The following is a 23283-nucleotide window of genomic DNA, read 5'->3' on the forward strand; positions in this document are numbered from 1 at the left end:
ATAGCTTGAGGGACGCGTCTCTGGGCATGTGCAGAGTGCTTTCTTGCATTTCTATCTTTATGGTGGCACCGCAGAAGCGCTTGCAAGCAAATAAAACGCATACGGGTCGGCGCTCAGCCCCGCTGTATTTTGGGGTGAGTGGAGATTTAATCCCAGGCTGCCCCAGTCCTAATGCTGATAAGACTACAACGGCCATCATTCCTCACTACTGGCCTTTTTAGTTGGGGCTCATGGGAGTTGTAGTGCCACAGCTGGAAGGCCACAGGGTTCCCCCTCCCGACTCTAACCCGAGGAGGGGGCACGCTGTTCGCTTCGTGTAGTCTACGACCATCGGCCATGCTGGTTGGGGCTGATGCGAGTCTGAGCCCGACACCATCCAGACAAGCGTCTCTCTCTGTAGGCTACCAATTTCTTTGAGGCATTGCAACAAAACAAAAAAAAAGGCTCAACAAATTTTCTGTCCAGATTTTCACTTTTTGAAATATGGCAACACTAGAATGACAGCTTTGGGAATCTGAAGCGAGGGGGCCTTTTGTTGCTGCGGAACTCAGCCACCTTACAAGGGTGCTGTGTCAGAAGATAATTATAGGCGATGCATTTTTAAAACCATGAAAGGTCTTCCCGCAATTCCTTACTGCTCTGTAATATTGCTCTGAGCAAAACATACACGGTTATTGTCATCATTATATGATTAGAACCCACCTTATTGCTGTGATTTTTAAGCCGTCTTTAATATTGTGTTTTAATTACTGTAACCCTGGGCCCTTAGAGTGAAGGGCAGGTATGTATGTATGTATGTATGTATGTATTTATGTTATTTATGTTATTTATTTTTCCATAGAATGTATATCCCGCTTGGTTGTAGAAATCCTCAAAGCAGTTTAAAAAAAGAGCAAGATTATAAGTAAAAGCAATTAAAACATTCAAAACATTTAGCAACAAACTGAGAACACATCAGCATTCCAAATATCTGGTTAGGCTTGCCTAAACAAAAATGTTTTTAGCAGGCGCCGGAAAGAGTATGGTGAAAATGCCTGCCTCATATCAATATGCAGGGAGTTCCAAAGTGTAGCTGCTGCCACACTACAAATGGCTGTTACGTGGCACCCATAACAGGGCCAGTGATCCAAACAGCTAAGAGGGCATATATGGGGTCAGATGATGCTCACCTTAATACTAATTAATAATAATAATAATAATAATAATAAGCAGCAGATTTAAGAAGTGCTCCTTTTCCTGCCCTCTGTTTGGAACACCAGGGACAGCCCTTTCAAGCATGACTCGCGCCTGATCTCGAGGAAGGCCCTGTGCACAGGTCTGAAGGAAGGGGCACTCATGACAACATGTCACAGGCTGAGCCTGAAAAAGCCCCTGCCCTGGTCTCGCAAGTGAAAGGGTCCGTCTCCATCATGGATCTGCTGCACAAGAGGGCTTCCCCCTGCCTGGCCAACCACGACCTAAAATACAAAGCGAAATGGGAGGCAGGGAGCAACCACGGAGACCTTTCGGAGGAGGAAGCCACCGGGGAGGTCCACGTCACCAAGGTGGAGGAGCTGGAGAAAAAGAAAAAGTGACTGCGAGGGACCTGGCTTCCAGGTCGCTTCTGTCATCTTCCGCCCTGACGATCTCTGGCGGTTAAGGCAATAAAGGGCCCCTTGAGAAGGTCTCCAGTGTCACCTTGCAGTATTTTGTAGCTGCCTCTCTCTGTTTCAGATTGGGAGCGGCGCGTTGGGCTCCGTTTTGTGGTACAGCCCTGCTAGGGTTGGAGGACTGTACCACCGTGGGGGTGGCGGTAAATGCCTTGCCTGAAAAGGAGCACCAAACCTGCTCCTTAAACCTTTTCCTGATGTGCTTAAGCAGGTTAGGGAGCAGCCTTATATAGTTCAGAGACTTCCTCCATCAAGACCACTACTGCCTGCTCTGACTGGCAGCTGCCGCCGAAGTTTCAGGCAGCTCTTTCCTCATCACCTGCCACTAACTAATCCTTTTAACCTGGAGATGCTGAGGATCGAATTGTGGGAGCTTCTGCACGCGAGGCTGGAGCTCTGCCATTTGTTTGCTGGCAACGGCCTCCGAGAATTTATTAGGTGCAGAGAATTTAGTAAGAATGTGGCACTTAAAAACATACACACATTTTGCAAGATAGAGTAGTACGGTCCCAACTATTTGGGGGAAGGGGGGGCCTGTCCTTTTAGATAGCAGGAACGTACAGTAGGATAGACTATTTATTTATTTATATAAATATTTTGCTGGCTGATTCGGACAGAAAAGTTCTCAAAGGGATGTGTACATTTGAAACACTGTACAGGACAATGACATGCAGCGGCGTTTGGTTTGGCTAATCATCACACCTTTGCAGGCTGCATCTGTCGCAGCCAAGAGGGCCCCCGCCTGCTCCATGCACACACAAGAAAGGAACAGATTCAAGAGAGGAGGGAAGGAAACTGCAATTAATTTAATTAAAAGAGAAGGAGTTCCAAGCGATAGCAGCAATACTCATCCACACGCAGAGAAAAGTATGGTCGATGCCCCCCCCCCTTTCCACTGCTAACCAGACGATTCCCCACCCAGGCTTAAGCGGAAGGCTTTGGGGTGTTACGTTTGGCAAACCATTCGTGGCTCTTGTCGGCCGCCATTGCCTGCAGGAGAGAAGAGAAAAGCCGTGAGCCACACCGCGGTGGAGAGAAGCTGAGCCCTTGGATCACCTTTAATTTGGAATAAACGTTGAAAGGGGGAGCCTCACCTCGTCTAAGAGTTTCCCACCGTTTGGGTCCACCTTTGAAAGCTCTCTGAAGGCCTCGTCCCCGACGAAGCAGATTTCGTGGCCATCCTAAAGCAGGTTGAAGAGGAGGAACAGCAAGGGGGTCACTGGAAGGGAAGCGACTTTGCCACGGCGGTCGCGGTCACTACTCAAGGGAGGTGGTAATTATTTGGGGGATATACTGTCAGTTTGCATTTCTTCATTGATCTGATGTGTAGAGATCTTTCCTGTTCTGCTTAGTTCAAGAGTGTTCTGGAAGGTTTCTTTCTACGTGAAAGAAACAGGAAGAAGGTTTCTGGTGTTTGGGTTATTCCTTCTGGGAAGCCGAGTACAGCTGGTTTAAACTGGTTCCTTATGTTTTCTGTCAAGGTCATGCAAACTATAATAGTCAGGCCAGGAGGAGCCTGGGTTCTGTTTCACACTTTCTCTTTTCTCTCTTTGTTCTGGTGTGGTGTTCTGTTCTGTATGCTATAGTGTTAAGGTTTAGTCTTATTGTAAGTTATTGTTAAGTTTAAGGTAAATCTGCTGTAACTGCATTTCTTATGGACTGTGCCAATCCTGAATGCATTGGATTTGTGACCATTCTGCTCATTTGCCTTCAGTAGCAGTACAGCTCTGCTGGATGAAATTGCCTCTGGTTTATTTTTTGGGAACTCTGCGATGTGTTAAAATTTCCTCTCCACGTGCACTACATATACAGGAACCCATAGAGATGTTGCTAGCAAGGCTGGTAGGAGTTGGAAGTCCTACATTTGGAGGTCTACAGCTTTGTCAATCGTTGCTCCAAGAAGAGGCATTCTCCTCTCTCAGGAAGGACACCCTCTGCTAAACAGAGGCATTCCTCCATCTCTTGCACACAAGTAGGGAATGCTGCTTCTTGGGATCAGGGATAGGGGACCCTGTGGCCCTCCAGGTGCTGATGGACTACAACTCCCATCGCCCCTGACCACTGGCCCTGATGCAGCAGGGGCTGGTGGGAGTTGGAGACACCTGGCCACAGAGCCCTCAGTCCTGACCTAGATCGGAGGCACAAAAGCTGTTTTGAGGTTGCACTCACGGGATCCGCCAGGATGACCACCTGAACCGTCGCTTTCCCAGGCGTGTCCAGGCTGACAAGGGGGGTCAGGATCTTCTGGCCTTCCTTCTTCATCAAAGCTTCGATGCCAGGCAACTTGGGAGGACAAACAAAACGGGGAAGGGGAAATCAGCAGAGTGCCACTCCGTCCGTTTTGAGCGAGGGAAGGGAACAGAAGAGGAAGCTCACTTCTCGTTTTAGAAAATCTTTTTGAGCACCTTTAATGAAAGAAATCTAGAACTTGGATGCCAAAGAGTTTTTGAGGAATCCCTTTCAGTTGTGTTTAAGGTGTAGTTGTTAGAGTGGCAGACTGGGACCTGGGAGGATCAGGGTTCAAATCCTCACTTGGCTACAAAGATCCTTGGGACAGTCCCTGTCTCTCAGCCTAACCTACCTGGCAGGGTTGTTGTGGGGATAAAATTGGGGGAGGGGGGAGGAGGAGGAGAAGTATGGACGCCACCTTGTGCTCCTTAGAGGGAAGCTGGGATCCAAAGGTCATCAAATAAATAAATAAATAAGCCAAACAAATGCATTTAAAGTAGTCAAGAACTAGCTGAATTAAGACTGTAAGAAGAGGGGGTAGATCCTGTCTCCCCTCCTGTGGTTTCCAGCAACTGGCATTCAGAAGCATTGCTGCCTCCAGTCGTGGAGGCAGAGCACAGCCATCGTGGCTAGTAAACATTGGTAGCCTTTTCCTCCATGAAACCGTCCAATCCTCTTTTGAAGCCATACCTGCCACTGCAAGTGTGAACTCCGTAGCTCAACTATGTGCTGCGTGAAGAAGGACTTTAATGAACAGATTGGTAGCTATTCGTCATTTTTATTTATGAACAGGTGTTGCATGCTTTTGGTATTTCCCCACTAGGCGTTTATTTCAAGGTAAAGTTGCCTTTGTCTTGTTGGGAACATTAGGAACCCCAGAAGCTGCCTGACACCAAGTCCAGGCCACTGGGCCTACCTCAGTGTTCTCTACTCTGACTGGCAGGGGCTCTGCAAGATTTCGTGCAGGAGTCTCTCCCAGCCCGACCTGGAGATGCCGCCAGGAACCGAACCCGGGACCTTTCATCTACCACTTGAGCGGAAGCCCCTTCCTGACAAATCTTGTGAGCAATCCCCACTGACCTCTTCCTTGGGGCAGGAGAAGGCGATCCTCCCAAAGGCTGCCCCGTGGTCCACGGCTTGGCTGATGCCCTGCAACTCCAGCTTACACTGGAAGGGGGAAAGGAAAGGAAAGGAAATCAGGCCATCGGGTCTGCAACGAAGACTGATGCCTCAGCAGTAACAGCAGAAGTGGGGCTTGCGAAGAGAGCGGTGACATTCATGCCATCCATTTAAAGCACATGACTTCCCCAATGGAATCCTGGGAACTGTATAGTTTGTTAACAGTGCTGGGTACTGAGGGCCAAAGACTCCCAACCACTGCAGAAGTCAGAATGGCACAGCCCCTGTCTCTGCCACACATACCTGGAAGATGTCCTGAGATCCCCTCAGCTGCCCGGTGCCCCTTCAGCCTCACCTGGTTATCTCCATAGCCGAGCAGAGCCGTCTGCTTCTCTTCGTCCTTCTCGTACAGCTTCATGCCCAGGAACTTGGCCCAGTAGTCCACAGATTTCTGCAGGCTGGACGCGGCCAAAGTAACTTTCAGCACAGGATCTGGGAGGATGGAAGAGCTTCAGGAATGGATGGGCTTTGGGTACAGGATTCAGGGTTGCAAGAAATTCGGGGCTGAGGGCTGGTAGTTCCTCTCCCCAACTTTATTGTTATTCTTTATAAAAACTGGTTATATACAGGCAGCACCTACCCCACCCCCACCCCAATTTATGCAGAGGACGCGGGTGCCGCTGTGGGTTAAATCACAGAGCCTAGGGCTTGCTGATCAGAAGGTCGGCGGTTCGAATCCCTGCGATGGGTGAGCTCCCTTTGCTCGGTCCCTGCTCCTGCCCACCTAGCAGTTCGAAAGCACATCAAAGTGCAAGTAGATAAATAGGGACTGCTCCAGTGGGAAGATAAACGGCGTTTCCGTGCGCTGCTCTGGTTCGCCAGAAGCGGCTTTGTCATGCTGGCCACACGACCCGGAAGCTGTCTGCGGACAAACGCCGGCTCCCTCGGCCAGTAAAGCGAGATGAGCGCCGCAACCCCAGAATCAGAAATGACTGGACCTAATGGTCAGGGGTCCCTTTACCTATGTTCTGCGCACCGCACGCGTCACTGAAACTGCGTATATTTGAAACACCTTTTTAAGAGCCTGCAAACACCCTATTCTGACCCAGTTCTACCCCCACCCAGCTGAGTTCTTTTTAGGTCACTTCCGGGGGTTCGGCACAGTGAGCGTATGCACAGTCACACACATATTGAACGCGCGTCAATAGGGGGTTGCCTGTACTGCTGATTCATTATTATAAAAAATCTGAGCAGTTTGCAGCAATTGCACATAAAAACAATATGATGAAAGCCATATCAAAAAAATTAAAACCAGAAATCAGTTAGCAATTGTTGAAAGGGGTATTCTTAACCGCCTGCATAAACTTGAAGGAAAAGATTTCCCCCCCCCCCCAAAGGCTGAATCTCCACGGGCAGATGAATCCACTGTCATCCTAACTACAAAATAGAAAATTCTTTCCAGTAGCACCTTAGAGACCAACTGAGTTTGTTCTTGGTATGAGCTTGGCATGAGCATGCACACTTCTTCAGATACATGCACACGAAAGCTCATACCAAGAACAAACTCAGTTGGTCTCTAAGGTGCTACTGGAAAGAATTTTCTATTTTGTTTCGACTATGGCAGACCAACACGGCTACCCACCTGTAACTGATCCTAACTACAGAGTATCATAGGCTAACGGGGGCTCTGCAGGCTGCGACCCCCTCTTTACCTTCCTTTGATGGCGTTTTGTCTTCCAGGCAGAACTTGTATCCTCCTGGGGCTTCCGTTTCGTAGACGCCTGCTGAGATCTCTTTGAGCGGCCACTGCAGCTTTTTGGCATTGCTCATAGCCTGGCTGGACACAATGGTCATCCCCTGGTGTGGCAAGAAGAATAAGAACCCCAGAATCACAGCCCTGGATGACCTGGGGCCAGTTGCTCTTTCTCAGCCTAAGCTGCCTCACAGGGTTCTGTTTGGAATAAAATGGCAAGAGGAGGGGGAAAGCATGCTCACCGCCTTGAGCTCCTTGGAGTAAATGCGGGATATGAATGTAGTAGTAGTAGTAGTAGTAGCAGAAGCATAAAAAATAACACCCGCCTGCCACATTTGACCCCTGATCTGAACCTGCCCAAACTGTTGGATCGGCTTCAGAGGTCTCGCTTTCTGACTGGCCTCTGTAGACACGACCATTTTTATTTACTTTATTTTTTCAATTCCTAAAACCTATACACTGCTTGATTGTAAAAGAAAACCCCTCAAAGCAATTTTACAAAAAAAGATAAAATCATCAATAAGAAAAAATAACAATTAATTTAAGACTTTCAAAAAGTTAAAATAAAAATGGATTAAGAACAGATTAAAACCGCCCCGGAATATTTTGATGGGAGGGCATTCAGCAAGATCTTGCTGAACTACAGCTCCCATACTCTGTGCCCATTGGCCATGCTTGCTGGTGCTGATGGGCCTTGTAGTTTAGCAGCATCAGGAGGGCCAAAGGTTTCCTAACACCTGCAGTACACCTAACCCTACCGCAATCGAAGAAGACTCCAAGCCTCAGAACACACAGTCCAAGAAAGCTCACTGATCTAGTCCCTTTGCTATGCAAACTCCAAAAACCCCCAACAGCAACCACAGAGCTTTTAAACTTTTCTATAATGAGAAATGTGGCCCACCGCACTCCCAGGGCCTACTCAGTGCTTTGTTCATTTCACTTGTTCTTTTGAGCAGAAACTAAGCCTTAGCGATCCCAGAACCAACGTACTTTGCAAACCTTCTCACTTATCAACTGAATAGAGTGGTGCCTACCAGGAAATCGTTGCCGAGGCGGTAATCTCCGATTCCGTAATTGTAGGTTAGCTCCGCGACAAAGTGATTGTCTTCTGGACCGTAGCCCACCATCGTTTTACTCCACTTGCCATCATAGGGGCTAGAAACACAGATGCCTTTTATTTGTATTGCAATAACACGGGGGGGGGGGATCCCTACATCTCACTCTCCCCTGGGGTTCTTCAGCTTACTCAGATGCCAATGTAATGGCAGAGAACATGCCTTGCATGAGAAGGTCCCAGGTTCAATCTGTGGCATCTCTGGGTAAGGCTGAGCGAGACTCTTTCCTGAAACCCTGGAAAGCCACTACCAGTCAGAGAGGGTAATAAAGGGCTTGGGCAGACATACCAGGTCAGATTAAGGCAGCTTTTTCTATTCTGATTAGTTTCCCACCTAGCTTCCCAGCCTTCTGCTCTTATCAATGGTACACAACTCCTCTCCAACGCTGCACTCATCTGAAGGGCAGCATTCTACCCAGACACTGGCACTATACACATGTAGAATTGTTGTGCCTGTCCCATGACGTCACAGAAGGTCAGCCAATGGGAAGCGAGGGAGCATTTATTTCACAGGCACTACTGGCAGAAGCAGCTTGCGTTGCCAGGCAGCAGCACCTGCCTCAGAGCTCTCCACCCCTTTGGGGCTACCACCTCCGAAAACTCAAGAGCAGGCATAGGCAAACTCGTCCCGGCAGATGTTTCGGGACTACAATTCCCATCATCCCTGACCAGTGGTCCTGTTAGCTAGGGATGATGGGAGTTGTAGTCCCAAAACATCTGCCAGGCCGAGTTTGCCTATGCGTGTTCAAGAGTGTCGAGGGAAATGTCCGCTTTGATGAGGAACAACCAAAATGAAGACAATGTACCCATTACAAGTGGCCTTGCAGCCTTCTTCAAATTCTTCATGCCTTAGAACCTGTTTGTTTAAAAAAAAAAACAAGTTAACATTCAGGCACATACAAGAAGGCTTTTGACACTTGTGAGGTGCATGGTTTGGGGACACTATTTTTTAAATTGTTTTTAATATTGCGTTTTAACACTATTATTCCAAAGTGATCTTAAACGCAATGTGACGATACAGAGAGACACACACAGTAATTTTTCTGAAATTATAAAAAAATGAATGCATTCCTGGAAAACTAAGTGCGCCGCTCTGTGGCGTAATCAGGAGCGACAAACGTTCACGAAAGCAAACGGCGCCTCTGTAGGAAAGATTGGGCCAAAGAGGCCGCCGTAATTAACTAGTCGCTCTAGGGGAAGACGCTCAAAAACCCAACAAACTCGTTCCCGCGTCGCTTGGGGCCCTAGGGCACCCGTAGCCGGTGACGTCATCCCTGCCTCAAAAAGCCCTCCCCGCAAACTGCCAAGGCCGCTTCCTAACCGCCCACCGTCTCGCGCCCCCACTTACGCGCATGCCCAGTACATCCCGGTAGAAGCGCGCGGTCTCAGCTCGGTCGCCCACTTTGAACACGAAATGCAGCGCCCGCCGAGCCTTCATATTCAGGGTCTTGTCTTTCAACCCAAACCACCTCACGCGCAAATCCGCCCACACAGAAGTGGTTCGCAAGCAACAGCGGTCGCCTGATTCAGGGGGTGGGGTTCGTTTTGGATTTATCCTCTCCTTTTTGGCGCGTGTGAATGACGTCACGACACGCAACCTACATCTGAGGCAACTTTTAAAATATAGACACGTTCAGATTTGAGGCGACAGCGCTCTTTAAACAGATAAACTTGTTTTTGAAAGCTTCTATAATTCATGATTTTCCACGAACGTTGAGTGGTGTCTCTATAACTTTATATATCTATGGTGAACACCATGTCTGGTGCGTCTTAAAAGTGTGATACTGGAAATCGCAACAAAGAATCTACTATGCCATATCTCTACAAGGGACTCGCAGCCAATGGCCGCTTCCGAATGTCCCCCGGAAGTTGCGGACAAACGTTTTTACGCCCCTCTTTCATCTCTATGGTTTTTTGGGACGGTATAAAAAAAGGACGCTGTTGCCATTAGTAACGGAGATCTCGCGATAGTCTGAGAAGGGGAAATCCCGATCGACGCCCGCGCCAGTAACCAATATGTCGGCCTTCATGAGGGGAGCGCGAGCCCCCTTCTTGCTGCTCAGGCCGGCCTTGTGCAGCGCGGCCAGCCGGCGAGGGGTCCGCGCGCTGAAGAGGAGCCCCGTCCGCGTGCTGCCCTCCGTCGCGCAGGCGCGGGAGGAGCAGCGACGGGTCGTCCCCGGCCCTCCTCAGCCCAAGGCCGGACCTTCGAAGAAGCCTCGAGACCAGGCCGGCTCGGAGAGCAAGGCCCCAAAGGCAGCGGCCGCGAAGGAGGAGAAGGGGCCGAAACGCAAAGAAGCGGAACTTCGCTTCGAGAAGGCGCAATCCGGAGACAAGAGACTTAGGCAAGGCCACGCGCGCGCGCAAGGCTTCTGGGGGAGGACGGATGGGGAACGACTACACTCGGGCGAGAAAGGCCGCGCGCAAGGGCCTCTGGGAGTTGCAGTTCTGGGTGGATGGGAGACATAGAGAAGGATGGAAATGTTTGTTGTACAAACCCCACCCTTCCTCCAAGGAGCAGGTTCCCCCCCCTTTTATTCCCACACGAATCCTGCCACGGCTGAGAGGATTTGAACTCTAGTCTGCCAGTGCCTAATCCAACACTCCAGCTGCTGCACTACATTGGTTTACTATAATAATAATATTAAAAATTAATAAGAAGCGATTTTAAACTATCTGGGAAAAGTGCCAACTGTATATCTGTCTGCTCATTCGCAGTCTTGAGTATTTGCAACGTGAAAGGAAAAACAGAAGGGAAGGGTAGAGGAAAGCAAACGAGCTGGGCTATTCTCCCCCTTGCAATGATGCTTTCTGGCAAGCAAGGCAGTGCAACTTCCCAGTGTCCCTAAACCCACGTGGTTTTCATTTAGTCAGTCTTCCATGTGGCTCTGGAAGCAGGGTAAGGTTTGCTTCCTTCCTTCACCATAGATACACATTCTCTCTAGGTTTTTTTTGGGCAGAAAAAGGCTGCAGAAGGATGTGATGGAGATTGGATGGGTTGATATAGAAACCTGCCTTATAGCAAGTCAGAGCAACCCGTCCATCTAGCTCAGAATTGTCTGCACTGCCTAGCTGTGGCTTTCCATGATTTCAGGAAGGCAACACTCCCAGGAGATGCCAGGGATTGAACCTGGGGCCTTGTGAATAGAACGCTGAGGCTTTACCTTGGAGCTACAACCATTCTCCTGGTATTGCGGGGTTTGTTATAAATGGAAACAGTTGTGCACATTTTGGATTTGTTCCTGTTGGAAGAACCACCTCTGGTTGAGCAGGCCGATGTGCTCTGTTGCCTTTGGTGGTTGTCATCCTTTGGGGCTACAGATAACATTTGTCAACCAGCATGGGGAAGAGGGGAGGAAAGCTTGTGGGCTTGATGGATCTGTTTCTCTGCAGCAAAGTGGTGACGCTTGCCAAGTCTAGGTCGTTTCGCGAGAGACATGGGAAGATCCTGCTGGAGGGCAGGCGACTAATCACCGATGCGCTGGCAGCTGGCGCCGTTCCCCAGACACTCTTCTTCAGCACCATAGAGCATCTGAAGGAGCTGCCAGTGGACAAGCTGAAAGGCGCCAGCCTTGTCAAGGTGAAGTATGAAGACCTCAAGACCTGGTCTGATGTCATCACATCTCAGGGTCTGATTGGTAAGTTCATCAGGAACGTAGGCTGTGTATAAGGCAGCCTATCGGTCCCTCTGAGCTCAGTAATGTCCACACTGACTGGCAGCAGCTCTGCAGGGTCTCAGACAAGAGGATATTCCCAGCCCAACCTGGAAGTGCTGGAAATTGAACCAGGGCAAGGCTGATACTTTGTCTCCGAGTCACAGCTCTTATCCTGAAATTAAAACAAGATTCTAGTCCTTATAAGGGGCTGGTTTAAAGAGGAACATGGGAAGCTGCCTTATACTGAATCAGACTGTATTGACCCATCTAGCTCAGTAGTTTCTGCACTGACTGGAAGTGGCACTCCAGAATTTCAGGCACTCATGGGGTGTGTGAAGCAGGGCCAGTAGGGGGTGTGGCCTGGGGAGAACCTTTGGGAGAGTCTCAAGGGGCCCATTTGAGGCTGTGGGTCTGAGGAGCCTCCACCCTTCTTCTAAAGGAATCCTCCCTGACTGCATTTTCCCCAGGAATCTTCTCCAGACCAGACCACGCCAAAATGGCATATCCAGAAGTCCAGCGAGAACATGTGCTGCCCCTCTCGCTGATCTGTGACAACATCCGTGACCCAGGGAACATGGGCACCCTCCTGAGGTCAGCAGCTGGAGCAGGGTGCAGCAGGGTGCTGCTTCTTAAAGGTGGGGAGCGTCGCTCTATGGATAGATCAGAGCTGGGTTCCAATTCTGCTTCTGGTCCTTGGGGCAGGACCTGTTTGCAGTCTTCCCAGAGAACCTGGTTGGTCCCACAAGAGGCAGTGACTGCCACCAACCTGGACAGCTTTACGAGAGGGTGAGGCAGAAAATGCAATATGCCTTTGAATAATAGTTCCTGGAAACTGCAGATGGGGAGAGGGCTCATAAATATTACCTGTCACTGCTCTCAGGCTTGCAGTCTAAAAAGACTTGGCACAAAAGGAAAGGGGGCTGGGGGGGGGGGAGAAAGGTGGGGAGCTAAAAGAGCAGATCCAGAGAACCCGAAAGCCCCACCTTTCTCTTTATTTGCATTCTATGGCCTGATGGGAATTAATTGTCCCCAACTTGAAAGGCATCAGGCTGAGAAAGTTACAGGTAGGTAGCTGTGTTGGTCTGCCATAGTCAAAACAAAATAAGGCCAAACCCTACGCCAAAGGATAAATGGACATAAATCTGTTATCAGGAATCACAAGACAGAGAAACCAGTAGGAGAACACTTTAATCTCCCAGGACATTCTATAAAAGATCTCAAAGCAGCTGTCTTATTACAAAGGAATTTCAGAAATAGACTGGAAAGAGAAGTTGCTGAATTGCAACTAATTACCAAACTTAAAACCATGGAGAAACCTGGTCTGAACAAAGACATTGGATTCTTATCTCATTATACATGACAAAGCTATCTTTAGCCATCTCACCCCTTGCCTTTCCCTGTAGGACCCTGTAAAAATTGCAGTTATCAGTCGTCTACATGTTTTCCACACCTATCAGCTGATCACCCATTCCCACCACCCTTCTGAGTAATACCCCTCCCCACTTCCTCACTATATTTAAGGGTCTGGTGACTTGGTTTCAGTGTATCTGAAGAAGTGTGCATGCACACGAAATTTTTTATTTTATTTTGTTTAGGCTGAGAAAGGTTTATATAGAATAGAACCTGGTGGAAATTTACTTTTCTATTCATATTTTTGAAGCATTTGTTACAATTAAAAAACAACAACACATGCCTTTGGGCTTTGCAATCTAAAAGTCACAACATAAAAGGAAAAAGGGATGGGGAGGGTGGAGGGGAAAAGCAAATCCAGGCCCTGGTTCTTAAAATTTCAGAGTTCTTTTAGGACCAGCTGAACCTGAGTCAGTCTCTTAGCAAACTGTAGAGGTCCAGTTTCTCACCTCTCCCTCTGCTCCCTTCGCTGGCAGCTGCTGAGTGGCATCTGAAGAGGCTCCTTGAATGAGGAGTGCTTAGGAGGGCTGTGCCTTTTTCATCTACCAGCAGGGCTGCTAGCCATCCAATGCTTGGCTCCACTGTCAAAGGCAGTAAGACATTCCTGGAGGGTCACAGGGAGAATGCACTGGTGCTTGAATCCTGAGGTCCTTTCTTGTGTGTATTGGATCAGATTGTTATAAGGTGTTCAATCTTTGCTGTTTCTTCAGCTTGTAAACCACCTTGCATATAGTAATATAGAAAAGAGGTATACAAATTAAAAATTGAAAGCGAAATGAAATGAAATGCTAACACAGGCTACAGACCTGTCATTAGCTGGCTGCTTAAAATATTTGTAGGTCAGCAGTGTGCCATTCTCCACAAGACTGCGCCAGACTCTTCTAACATTTCTCCTTCTCCCTCTCCCCACACTCCAGGCTGCGTCGACGCCTGGGAGCCCAAAGTCCTCCGGGCAGGGATGGGAGCCCACTTCCGCCTCTCCATCCTTTCCGACCTGGAGTGGGGGGTCCTGCCAAGCTACCTCCTCCCCGACAGCTGTGTGCACGTGGCCGACTGCTCCCAGCCACAGGCCACACCGGCAGTGGCAGAGAATGCCACGAGCCATGGCTGGGTCTCCCGGCCCTACAACATGAAAGGGAAGCCAGCTCTGCAGGACTGGGACCCTGATTTGGACGGCAGCGGAGACGAGGGGGAAGAACCGGCCCAGCTGGAAGTCCAGCCTTACTCCGAGCCCTGGATGGAGGGTCCCGCGACGGCGGTGGTGATCGGTGGGGAGACCCACGGCGTGAGCACGGAAGCCAGGCAGCTGGCCGAGAGCACCGGGGGGAAGCGGCTGGTCATCCCGGTGGTCCCTGGCGTGGACAGCTTGAACTGTGCCATGGCTGCCAGCATCCTCCTCTTCGAGGGAAAGAGGCAGATGAACCTGTCATAGGCAGGGGGAAACCCCGTTTCCAGGATCTGGCAGAACTGTTGAGGAACAGATACCAGAGTCTTGCCTGTGGGGGTGTTCAGAGAAACAAACATTGCCCTTTTTGGTTTTGGCCCCTCCATCTCAGAAAGCCCCTTCAGGACCACTCCGGCTTCTCTCTGACTTGGTGGCACCGCACTCTCAGTGCAGCCCTGTTGCCGAAGAGAACTGAAATGAACAGGGAGGGGAGGGGGCATGTGTCTCTTAAGAGACTATAGTTTACAAAGGGCTGTTTGCCAAGAATGGCTCTCTGGGGGAGGCAAGTGAGATTGCAAGAAAGCTCCGCAGAAACATTCAACCCCATTTTTACACTTTTTCTGCTTCAGTTGGTTGTTTTCCCACATTGCATCACTGGGGCTTATGGAGGCATATGTACGTGGAGTGCCTGTGCATTTGAATTCCTTCCACCCCTGGGTAGGAAAACAAAACACACACAAAAAAAAAACACAGGTCCCTGCATCTAGAAAACCAGCACTTCAGGGGGAAATGTTTTGATCTTTCCTTGAGGTTCTAGCTAACTCCATGCAGGGATACTTTGATAGGAAAAAAACTATAGAGGGACATTCCAGAATAGGACCCTGCCCCACGCTCACACACCTGGCTGGCTAAAGTGGTACAATCCACTCTCTGAATTCTGAAACTCAGAGCTAACAAAGAAAGCTTTGCCTTGGCCCGGATGCCCTCACCCTGTGAAGCTGGCACAAAATCAATGTAGCCAAGCGCCCCAGGGCTGTGGCATCTGCCAGCGTGTACTTTTTTAAAAGCCAGCTTCATCCCCCCCCCCCATCTTTTTTTCCTCCTCCCTTTTCTGGCAACGAAGGTGCATTGCTGGGTGCGTGACTCAGCCTCTGGCACAGCTTCTAGGGTGACCTCACCGGGTCCTCTCTGATCCCTTGCCAAGGGCACGGCGCAGCTTGTCACCTCTAGCGGGCGACCACAAGCTGCCACAGGCTCCCTCGCTGTAGTCCCTCCACACAATGCATTTGTTCAGGCCTCTTTCCGGTTGGTGTCTCTTTCTCCTGCTGAATGACCCTTCCTGGCTGAGCCTGTAAGCTCCTGATGGGGGGTGGATCTCTTATTTCCTTCCTAGCCCTCCCAATCTCTTCTTTTGTCCAAATCGGATGCTCAGGTTTCTTACCCAGATAGCGTTTTAGTGCATTAAGCCAGTAAGTTAAAAGATAAATCTGCTAACTGGTCATCCTGGTTAAAGATCAAGCTTTTAATTCTCTTTCTGCTGGGAAAAGAGATCTTCCCGTTGTTTATGTGGAGTCCAGAGTTGTACAGAATAAATTCTGGATTTGCTCCCTTCTCTCTTTGTTGAGTGTGTTTCTAGTAAGCCACTGAGGCAGTGAGTCTTCGCCTCATTTCAGATTGCCAGCAAGGTTTAAACATTCTGTAAAAGCCAGTTTGGACTGACAGGTGGCTGCTCTGCTCTGCTGTGCTCTGCCCACCCTTAAAGGAAGCCTGAATGCTGCCATCTGCCAGAAATGCCTTTTAAATGTTTCCCCTCCTTTTGAACCTCCAACTCTGACCCTTGCCACTCTGGCCACTCCAACAGGAGCTTTATGAAAATTCTTAGTATATGTGTTTCTCAAGCTGCTAAGCTTCTTTTTCACCAGAAGGTGGCAGAACACTCACAGAAGCACTCAATGGCAAAAGGGTGGGGACTCTACATGAAATAGTGTAGCATTGACAGACTTCTTTATCCACCTTTACTCCCAGACAGGATCGGTGCACCTGTGAAACCCCTGGTCATAGGCTGGTCTCCTATCAGCTCTGGGCAGTTGTTTCAAATGGTCAGGGATGAGAGCGGCACTCCTTCAAGATCCGGAAGGCCAGAGCTGCCATCGCCCCCTGCTCTGGATGTTGTTGGACTTCAATTCCCATCAGCCACGGGGTGGCTATGGATCATAGAGTTGGGGTTCCAGCTAGAGGGCCACAGAGTCCCTTCCCCAACCCCTGCTCTAGGCAGTGGCAAATTCAGCTTCACCACCCCATCCCGGTTTGCATTCTGCAGAAAGAGGGACGTCTGGAGGAAGCAGGACTTCCTAGCTGTTGGATCTGTGACCTAAAGCATCACTCTACTTGATCAAGGCCTTTTTATAAACTCCAGGTTCCTGGGTATTACCTCCAAGCAGAGGTCCCTGAAAACAATGCCTCTTGCATATGACAATTTAACAGGGTGAGCAAATCAGAAGCCCCTGTGAATGACTGACGGACTCAACTCCCAGCGGCCCCAGCCAAGGATCATGGGACTTGTAGTCCAGCAACATCTGGAGTAACACAACAAATCACCTCCATTTTGCAAGAAAACATGGGGTGGGGGGGATCTGTCCTGAAGGCCCCTTGCCATGAGTTTCTCTCAGAGTTTTCTCCCACACTATCCTGCCCAAACACGTCCTCACATTCTCGCAACCTGCCTCTGCAGCCTTGACAGCAAAACCACACTCTGGGCGAGCTGACGTTACTAGAACGGGTTTTATTACAAAGTTCCAGTCACCATGTACAAGTTTGTTTTTTACAACGTCCAACTTTGCCAGAGAGAGAGAGAGAGACGATGGGGTTGGGGAGAGAGGATCTGGCTGTGCTATCCCAGCATAATCCCAACCCACCCCACCTTGCTTGCCAAAATGGCTAAAAACACCAGAGTCACCTCTATCGAGAATTGCTCAAGCTTTTATCAGCTGCATGTTTAGGGGGGATGTATTTAACATGGGATTAAGGAAGAAAAAAGGGTGAGGGAGGAGAAACATACCTAAGAGAGTCCTGGGTTTTATTTTAAAGTCAGTGGAAGAAAGCACTCTGCAGAAAGTTGGTTGCAAAGCAGAAGGTGGAATTCAACAATTCAGAGCGACTGGAAAGTTCTCTACTTGCTAGTGGCCTGAAGGTTAGGATGGCAGCTACAGACCCCTCTCAAAACCAGGGAGCTTGTTTTACTGGGGTACCTGACCAGGCAGAAGCTTCTGCTTACACTCGAGCAAATGTGACTTAGAAATGTTTTGCATATCTTTAGCCACACAACGCAGTAGGGTGGGGAAGTTGAGGCAGAGTCATGTGTGCCCCTCCTCACCTTACTCTGAGCCCTTGAAAGTTTGGGCAAATGGCTGACTACACCTCAGGCGACACACCCCACTTAACTGAGCCAGTTGAAGTCTTTACTCGCCTGAATGTCTGAGGGGCAGCAAAATGGCGCTAATTTTAGCAAAAACAGGCAACTACCAAAACACCCCACCAACCCGCGGTTGAAAGTTTTAAACAGCGGGTGAACAACCTACTTGATTTAGAATTGTGCCTGGTCATTCCTAAAAGAAGTCAAATTGCTGATTTTCAAAGCTAGGCTAAAAAATGCAAGGACATCCCCTCCTCCCCCGGGGCAAAAGATAGTGCAAGAGGATGCAAACATTTCCCAAGGCCCCTAATTTGTCCTGCTACACTGCCCTATCTCAATTTATACGGTCCAGTGGCAGCACCAGCAAGATCTCACACAGAGACTCCACGGGCACGTCCCGTTACCCCCCATGTGCTTTAATGGGGCCTGAGGAAATCTCATTATCCCAGGGCTCCCGAGTCTTTAATATCGACCTTTAAGGTGGCTTGGCAACTACAGGCTCCCAAGATGCAACTGCTGTGTACAAATTGCAAAGAGAGAAAGGCAAGGACAACTGGATTACGATCCAAGTTGTAGGAAGATTCAGGGGAAAGAGAGAGAAACTTCGATTCGCAGTACAGGTGAGCATTAAATGCTTTTGCATTTTGAACCAGGAGCATTCCAGCAAAGCTGGAGAGGTGACCCTCACCTAGGAAACCTGATGCTGTTTCCCCACTGCAAGACACCCTAAGGGAGTGCAGCTGGAAGAAGATAACAGAGTATTTGTTAGGGGATCTTAGCTTCACTCCCCTACCCCTCAAAAGAACATAGCCAGGAGGGCAGTGGCCCACTCTGCAAGCTTTTATTTTTCTTCAGCCTCGAAAGGCAAACAGTTTTGATGGGTTAACTACCCTACCCTTCTCCCAAAATATTACATATGCTGGATTTAGGTGTGGGTGCTTGTATGTCATCTTGGAAAGATGGAAAAACTGGGCTTTGATAAAGGATCTGGTTACTGCTTTGTTTGGACAGGTTACATGAGCAGAGATTTAAAAAAAAAAAAAAACAGAAAGCAACCACAGCTCTGGCTGGGACCATGGGAAATCCATCACTTCCCACCTCCCTTCACCTGGGCTCTTGGGAAATCTCCCACTTCCCACCTCCCCTCACAACCCCAAAAACTATAAGCCAAGCCTCCTCTGACCAGCATCTCCCAGCTGAAATGCAGCACCTTTTAAAAAGAGTTTGTTTAGGAGGGGAAATCAAGAAGAGAGAAACCGCTGTGTTTGGAAAAAACAAGGCACCACAAGAACGTCAAGAGTTAACGTTGTGCACAGAGCTGGAGAGAGAGAAAAAAATCCTGCAATTTTTTAAATAAGGTCCAAGCTGGGAGTGGGGGCAGAAAAAAGAGGCCCCCTCCCCTTTTCAACCCTGCCTCTTCTTCTCTTCAGATGGGCTCCGGTTTAAGCTTGTCCATTAGAAAGTCATTCACAAAAGCTTCCACGATGTCGGGTGTGATCTCCTCAACGTCCATGACATACTTGGCACGGGCAGACATGTCCAGGATGGTGAGAAGAGGAGCAGCCTCCGGGAGGTTGGTGTAGTCCCGAAGGGAGTCAGTCATGTCATCCTGCAAAAGATGGCAGAGAGAGACCCATTATCCCAAAATCTAAGAGACAGGAAGTTTCCATATCCCCTTGCTCCCTCCAGTTCAGTATTGCTTGCACTGACTGGCACCCGCTCTCTAGACATGGGATATTTCCAGCCCTAGCCTAGACTCAATCCCCAAAGGGCATCGTCTGGGACGCTCTGCCTGCAAAGCGGAAGAAGAGGCTGCAGCTCAGCAGCAGAGAGCCCCTGCTTTGCATGCAGAACGTCCCCAGGTTCAATCCCCAGTGGCATCTCTAGGCAGGGCTAGGAGAGACCCCCTGACCCAAACCCTGAAGAGCCCCTGCCCATCAGAAAAGACAATTCTGGGCTAGGTGGAGTAGCAGCCGCTCCCTGTGTCCCCCTAAAAGATCCCAGTCCTTATGGTTCTGAACAAAGGGATGCTTTAAGTATGGAAAGCCGCCTTATACAGAGTCAAAAAAATGGTCCACTTAGCTCACTATTGTCTACAGTGACTGACAGCCGCTCTGCACGGCTTCAGGCAGGAGTCATTGCGATCCCCAACCCACTGTTATTCAGAGACAGTGTGCCTTTGAAAGTGGAAGGGGAACATAGCCATTGCGGCTAGGAGCTCCAGACTAGAGGGGCCTTTTGATTGAATTGTAAACCCTTTTTGGTGTGGGACATTAAAAAATACCCCAAAACAACCCCACACATTTTTTTGCTTATGAAACTGTGTAAAGCATCTCGGGAACTGCTGGCACCGTGTAAAATAAATATTATCATCCACTAGGCAGGAGGGTCTTGTGTTCACTGCAGCCTGGTGTAATCAGAGAGGGGGGCAATGGAGAAAAAAGAAGCTGCCTTTTGTCTGTACTTGCAACACCCTCTCACCCTGACTGTCAGTCAAGCCACAATGAAAACCGAGGGGGGGGGCAGTACAAAGGGGTGTGTGCAGCATAATGCCCCCACCTCCCCTCTCTGCTTAGAAAGGGTGAAAGCCAGGCCAAAGGTTAAGGCCTCCTCCCATTCATTCACACACACACACACACACACACACACACACAGAGAGAGAGAGAGAGAGAGAGAGAGAGAGAGAGAGAGAGAGAGAGAGAGAGCTGTCTGAAGCCTTAAGAGTTTCCCTATTTATTTTGGCTCTGTTATCACGCAGACGGGGGGGGGGGGGAGGCTGTGAACAGAGAACGCTGCAAATTGTGGTTAAGTGGTGCGACAGGTTGCTCTTTAGCAGCTTGAGAAGCTCCACTTGCATTTTTTTTAAAAAAGGAAGCCAAGGATCTAGTCCTCATGGCTGAATTAGAAAAGAAAAGAAAAAGAAAAAGACAGCCTTAGAGTGATGCAGGAGAAAGAATCACATGAGGGGACCCAAAGGTTAATCTAGTGCAACCCCCTGCAATGCAGGAATCGCAGCTAAAGAATTCCTGACAGACGGCCATCCAACCTGTTTAAAAACCTCCAAGGAAGGAGAGTCCACCGCCTTCCAAGCGAATCTGTTCCACCGTCGAATGGCAGAAAGCTCTTCCTAATTTTTAGTCAGAATCTCTTTTGCTGGAATGCGAATCCATCCCTAACTCCCACATAAGGCTTGGTTAGAGATACCTGAAGGTGGCAAAAGAGGTATGCCAAAGCACCCACACAAAACATCGATATCTTGGACAGATCAGCCCACCCTGCCTGATAAAGGTGGAGTGCCAAAGAAATGGGCAATAAATACCTAAATAAAGAAGCAGATGGATGCAAAGGATCTGTTTGTGTGTGACGTCTGTGTGTTGCTGAAGGCAGTTTTTGCTTTGTTTGGGTCTTGGCACAGTGACTGCAGCCTGCGTGGGCCGAGAGACAGGATTCTGAGCCATGAAGGCCCTGGTGAGATTTATTCCTCTTTTCCCCGGGTTTTCTGGCAGGAGATGCAGGCAGACGCGACAGCCACGATTAAAAGAAAAGCAAAACCCACCTCCTCAGGGCCAGGAGCACAAACCCTCTCTGCTTTTCACCCCCAGCCCTGTCTGCAACATGGCCACAGCCTACCTTTTGGGGGTGTTGTTGACGGCTAACCTAGGCACACGAAGGGCTTAGACTCTCCTATGTATTAACTGCATCAACACCCCACCTTTCCGACAAGTACAAGGCAGCGTACAGTTCCTCGTTTTACCTCACGACACTCCTGGAAGGTGGGCTAGGACGAGGGAAAGTGTCAACTTCATGGCTGAGTGGGGATTTGAAGCCAGATCTCTCTGATGCTACTCTCTGAGCCCAGAGATGGTGACCCCAGGGCCTTCCAGAGAGCCCCAGGCTCCAACTTCCATCATCCCCGACCAGTGGCCATGCTAGCCGCCGGGGCTGATGGGAGCTGGCTTCCAACGTGTCTTGGGAGGGCGGCAGATTCATCAGCTAACCATCACGACACAGCGGATATTCAACTCCTCCTCTGCTAAATAGGCAAGTATTATTTATTACTCGGCCACTCTTATCCAACCCTGAGCACCCCCCTCTTTCTTCGACCGCAGCTCTCCCCCACCCCCACCCCCATTGCCTGCCTCCATCCATCTTGGTCTGCCTCTCTGCCTCGACAAAATGGCGGGCGCCCATCCCTCCACGCCCAATATCCCATCAATGTCTGGAGCACGCAGGCGCGGCACCAGGGGGCGGGGGGGGGGGGAGGAACGCAGGAATTGTCAACCAAGTCCAGGGGTGCTCAGAGACGCTGCCCCTTCCCCAGTATTGTCTGCAACCAATCCTCCTCAGGCCGACCCAACGGTGGTGGGCGCATTATAGAGGATGGAAGCCGCATCTTGGAGATGCTTTCTGGACGAAGGGGGAGAGGCGGCATTGTTGCCAGATGCCGGGATCAGAGTTCTCCGAAATCTCCAGCACCGTCGATTCCCACTCTCCGACCAGCTCAGAGGGCCTCAAAAAAGGCTTTGACATTTGTTCCGTCTTCCACAAAGGACCCTCCGTGCCCCCAGAAGCCCCCCGGGGTCGCTGTGTCGGGTCCCCAGAGGCAAGAGGGCGTTCCCAGCACCTTCAGGGGCCAAGGACAGCTGGCGAGGGCGGGTCCCGCCAACCCCCTATTATCGGTGCCCAACAGGTGCGGGACTAGGGAGTCCCCCCCCCCTTTCACTGTCCCCTATTTATTTCACCCCTCCCTTGTCCGTTTATTATTTGCTTTTAAAAGGGGGGAAACGGCGCAGGGAAGCTCCGCCCACCGCAAAAAAGCGCAGTGCCCGTAAATCAATGCGGTGGACGTGGTGGGAGCCGCCCTTCCTCTCCGCCTTCCCCCCCACCCCGGGCGCATGTGCACGTTACTGCAGCCCCCTTTCGCTCGCAGGGTTAGCGCAAAACAACGCCGGGGGGCGTCATCCAGGAGCTACGGCGTGGGTGATGAATGGGTCATTCAGGCGGCTGTCAGGGAGCCTGCAAGCAGATGGCGTTGGAAATGAATGAAGGGCTGTGTTTGTCAATGTGGGGCTGGTCCGCGGAGGGGCTTCGGGGGGGGGAGAGCGAGAGGGAGAAAAGCAGGAGGAAGCGGGGGGGGGGAGAGAAGGGAATTTCCCGGGGCTATCTGGGAGGGAGGGAATAGGGTGCAGGAGACCTTTGTCTTAGAAGGCATTTCTTACAACAAGGAGCGCATTCAGAAATCCCAGGGGGTGGGTGGCAGGCAGGCAGGCATCTCAAACATGTTAGGGGGTCCCGGGGCAGGGGGAAGCGTATGGACGGAGGAGCAACAAAGGTCTGGGGAACGAGGGGTGGTCTCTGGCAGGAAGGGAATGCTGCGTTTGTTTGGCTTGCTTGGGAAACAAGGGGAATGGCCACATGTCCCATTGCCCCCCCCCCAGGTTGAAAAGCTGAGCAGTGTTGCGGTCAAGGCCCCCTGATTTACATACTCAGCCCCCAAAACTCCTTAAAATAAAAAGGAGTGGGGTGAGAGAACATAAGAATCACATTGCTAGATCAGGCCAAAGGCCTATTTATTGCAGTGTCCCCAGAATCTGATATTCAGAGATAGACTTTCTGTGGACAGGAAGGCTCTGTTCCAAACTAATGGTGGCAAATGAGCACAGTCGTACCTCGGCTCCCAAACGCCTTGGGAGTCAAATGTTCCGGCTCCCGAACGACTGAAAACCAGAAGTGAGTGTTCCGTTTTTTCGAATGTTGTTTTGGAAGCCAAACGTCCGAT

General features: G+C 50.0%; 3 protein-coding genes across 3 annotated transcripts in view; 1 reads left to right on the forward strand and 2 right to left on the reverse strand.

Annotated features, from left to right (window-relative positions):
* Positions 1 to 2573: 2573 nt before the first annotated feature.
* GLOD4 (glyoxalase domain containing 4) lies at positions 2574 to 7877 on the reverse strand. The gene is made up of 7 exons (XM_033172589.1): positions 7785 to 7877; positions 6710 to 6854; positions 5353 to 5489; positions 4959 to 5045; positions 3819 to 3932; positions 2744 to 2830; positions 2574 to 2639 (listed from the first exon to the last, which is right to left on the reverse strand). The coding sequence occupies exons 1-7, from the start codon at positions 7875 to 7877 to the stop codon at positions 2574 to 2576; spliced, it is 729 nt and encodes a 242-aa protein (XP_033028480.1).
* Positions 7878 to 9799: 1922 nt separating this feature from the next.
* On the forward strand, positions 9800 to 14820 carry MRM3 (mitochondrial rRNA methyltransferase 3). The gene is made up of 4 exons (XM_033171788.1): positions 9800 to 10206; positions 11255 to 11499; positions 11985 to 12152; positions 13845 to 14820. Exons 1-4 carry the CDS (start codon positions 9881 to 9883, stop codon positions 14357 to 14359), a joined length of 1254 nt encoding a protein of 417 aa, XP_033027679.1. The 5' UTR covers positions 9800 to 9880; the 3' UTR covers positions 14360 to 14820.
* A 3805-nt stretch (positions 14821 to 18625) lies between these two features.
* Positions 18626 to 23283, reverse strand: part of NXN (nucleoredoxin) — a 72645-nt gene continuing 67987 nt past the window's right edge. The window contains exon 9 of the mRNA XM_033172590.1: positions 18626 to 19113. Within this exon, the coding sequence (XP_033028481.1) occupies positions 18931 to 19113 (183 nt within the window). The 3' untranslated portion in view covers positions 18626 to 18930. The remainder of the gene's footprint in view (positions 19114 to 23283) is intronic.

This window comes from Lacerta agilis, chromosome 15 (genome assembly GCF_009819535.1).
Source record: "Lacerta agilis isolate rLacAgi1 chromosome 15, rLacAgi1.pri, whole genome shotgun sequence".
NCBI classification, from domain to species: domain Eukaryota; kingdom Metazoa; phylum Chordata; class Lepidosauria; order Squamata; family Lacertidae; genus Lacerta; species Lacerta agilis.

Excerpts from the sequence above, each read along its gene's own strand:
- MRM3 (XM_033171788.1), top strand. The coding sequence starts at position 9,881 with ATGTCGGCCTTCATGAGGGGAGCGCGAGCCCCCTTCTTGCTGCTCAGG. Across the intron at positions 10,207-11,254 it reads TCCGGAGACAAGAGACTTAG|CAAAGTGGTGACGCTTGCCA; the intron begins GCAAGGCCACGC and ends GTTTCTCTGCAG. Across the intron at positions 12,153-13,844 it reads CAGGGTGCTGCTTCTTAAAG|GCTGCGTCGACGCCTGGGAG; the intron begins GTGGGGAGCGTC and ends CCCACACTCCAG.
- GLOD4 (XM_033172589.1), bottom strand. The coding sequence starts at position 7,877 with ATGGTGGGCTACGGTCCAGAAGACAATCACTTTGTCGCGGAGCTAACC. Across the intron at positions 3,933-4,958 it reads TCTCCTGCCCCAAGGAAGAG|TTGCCTGGCATCGAAGCTTT; the intron begins GTCAGTGGGGAT and ends TGTCCTCCCAAG. Across the intron at positions 2,640-2,743 it reads GTGGGAAACTCTTAGACGAG|GCAATGGCGGCCGACAAGAG; the intron begins GTGAGGCTCCCC and ends TCTCTCCTGCAG.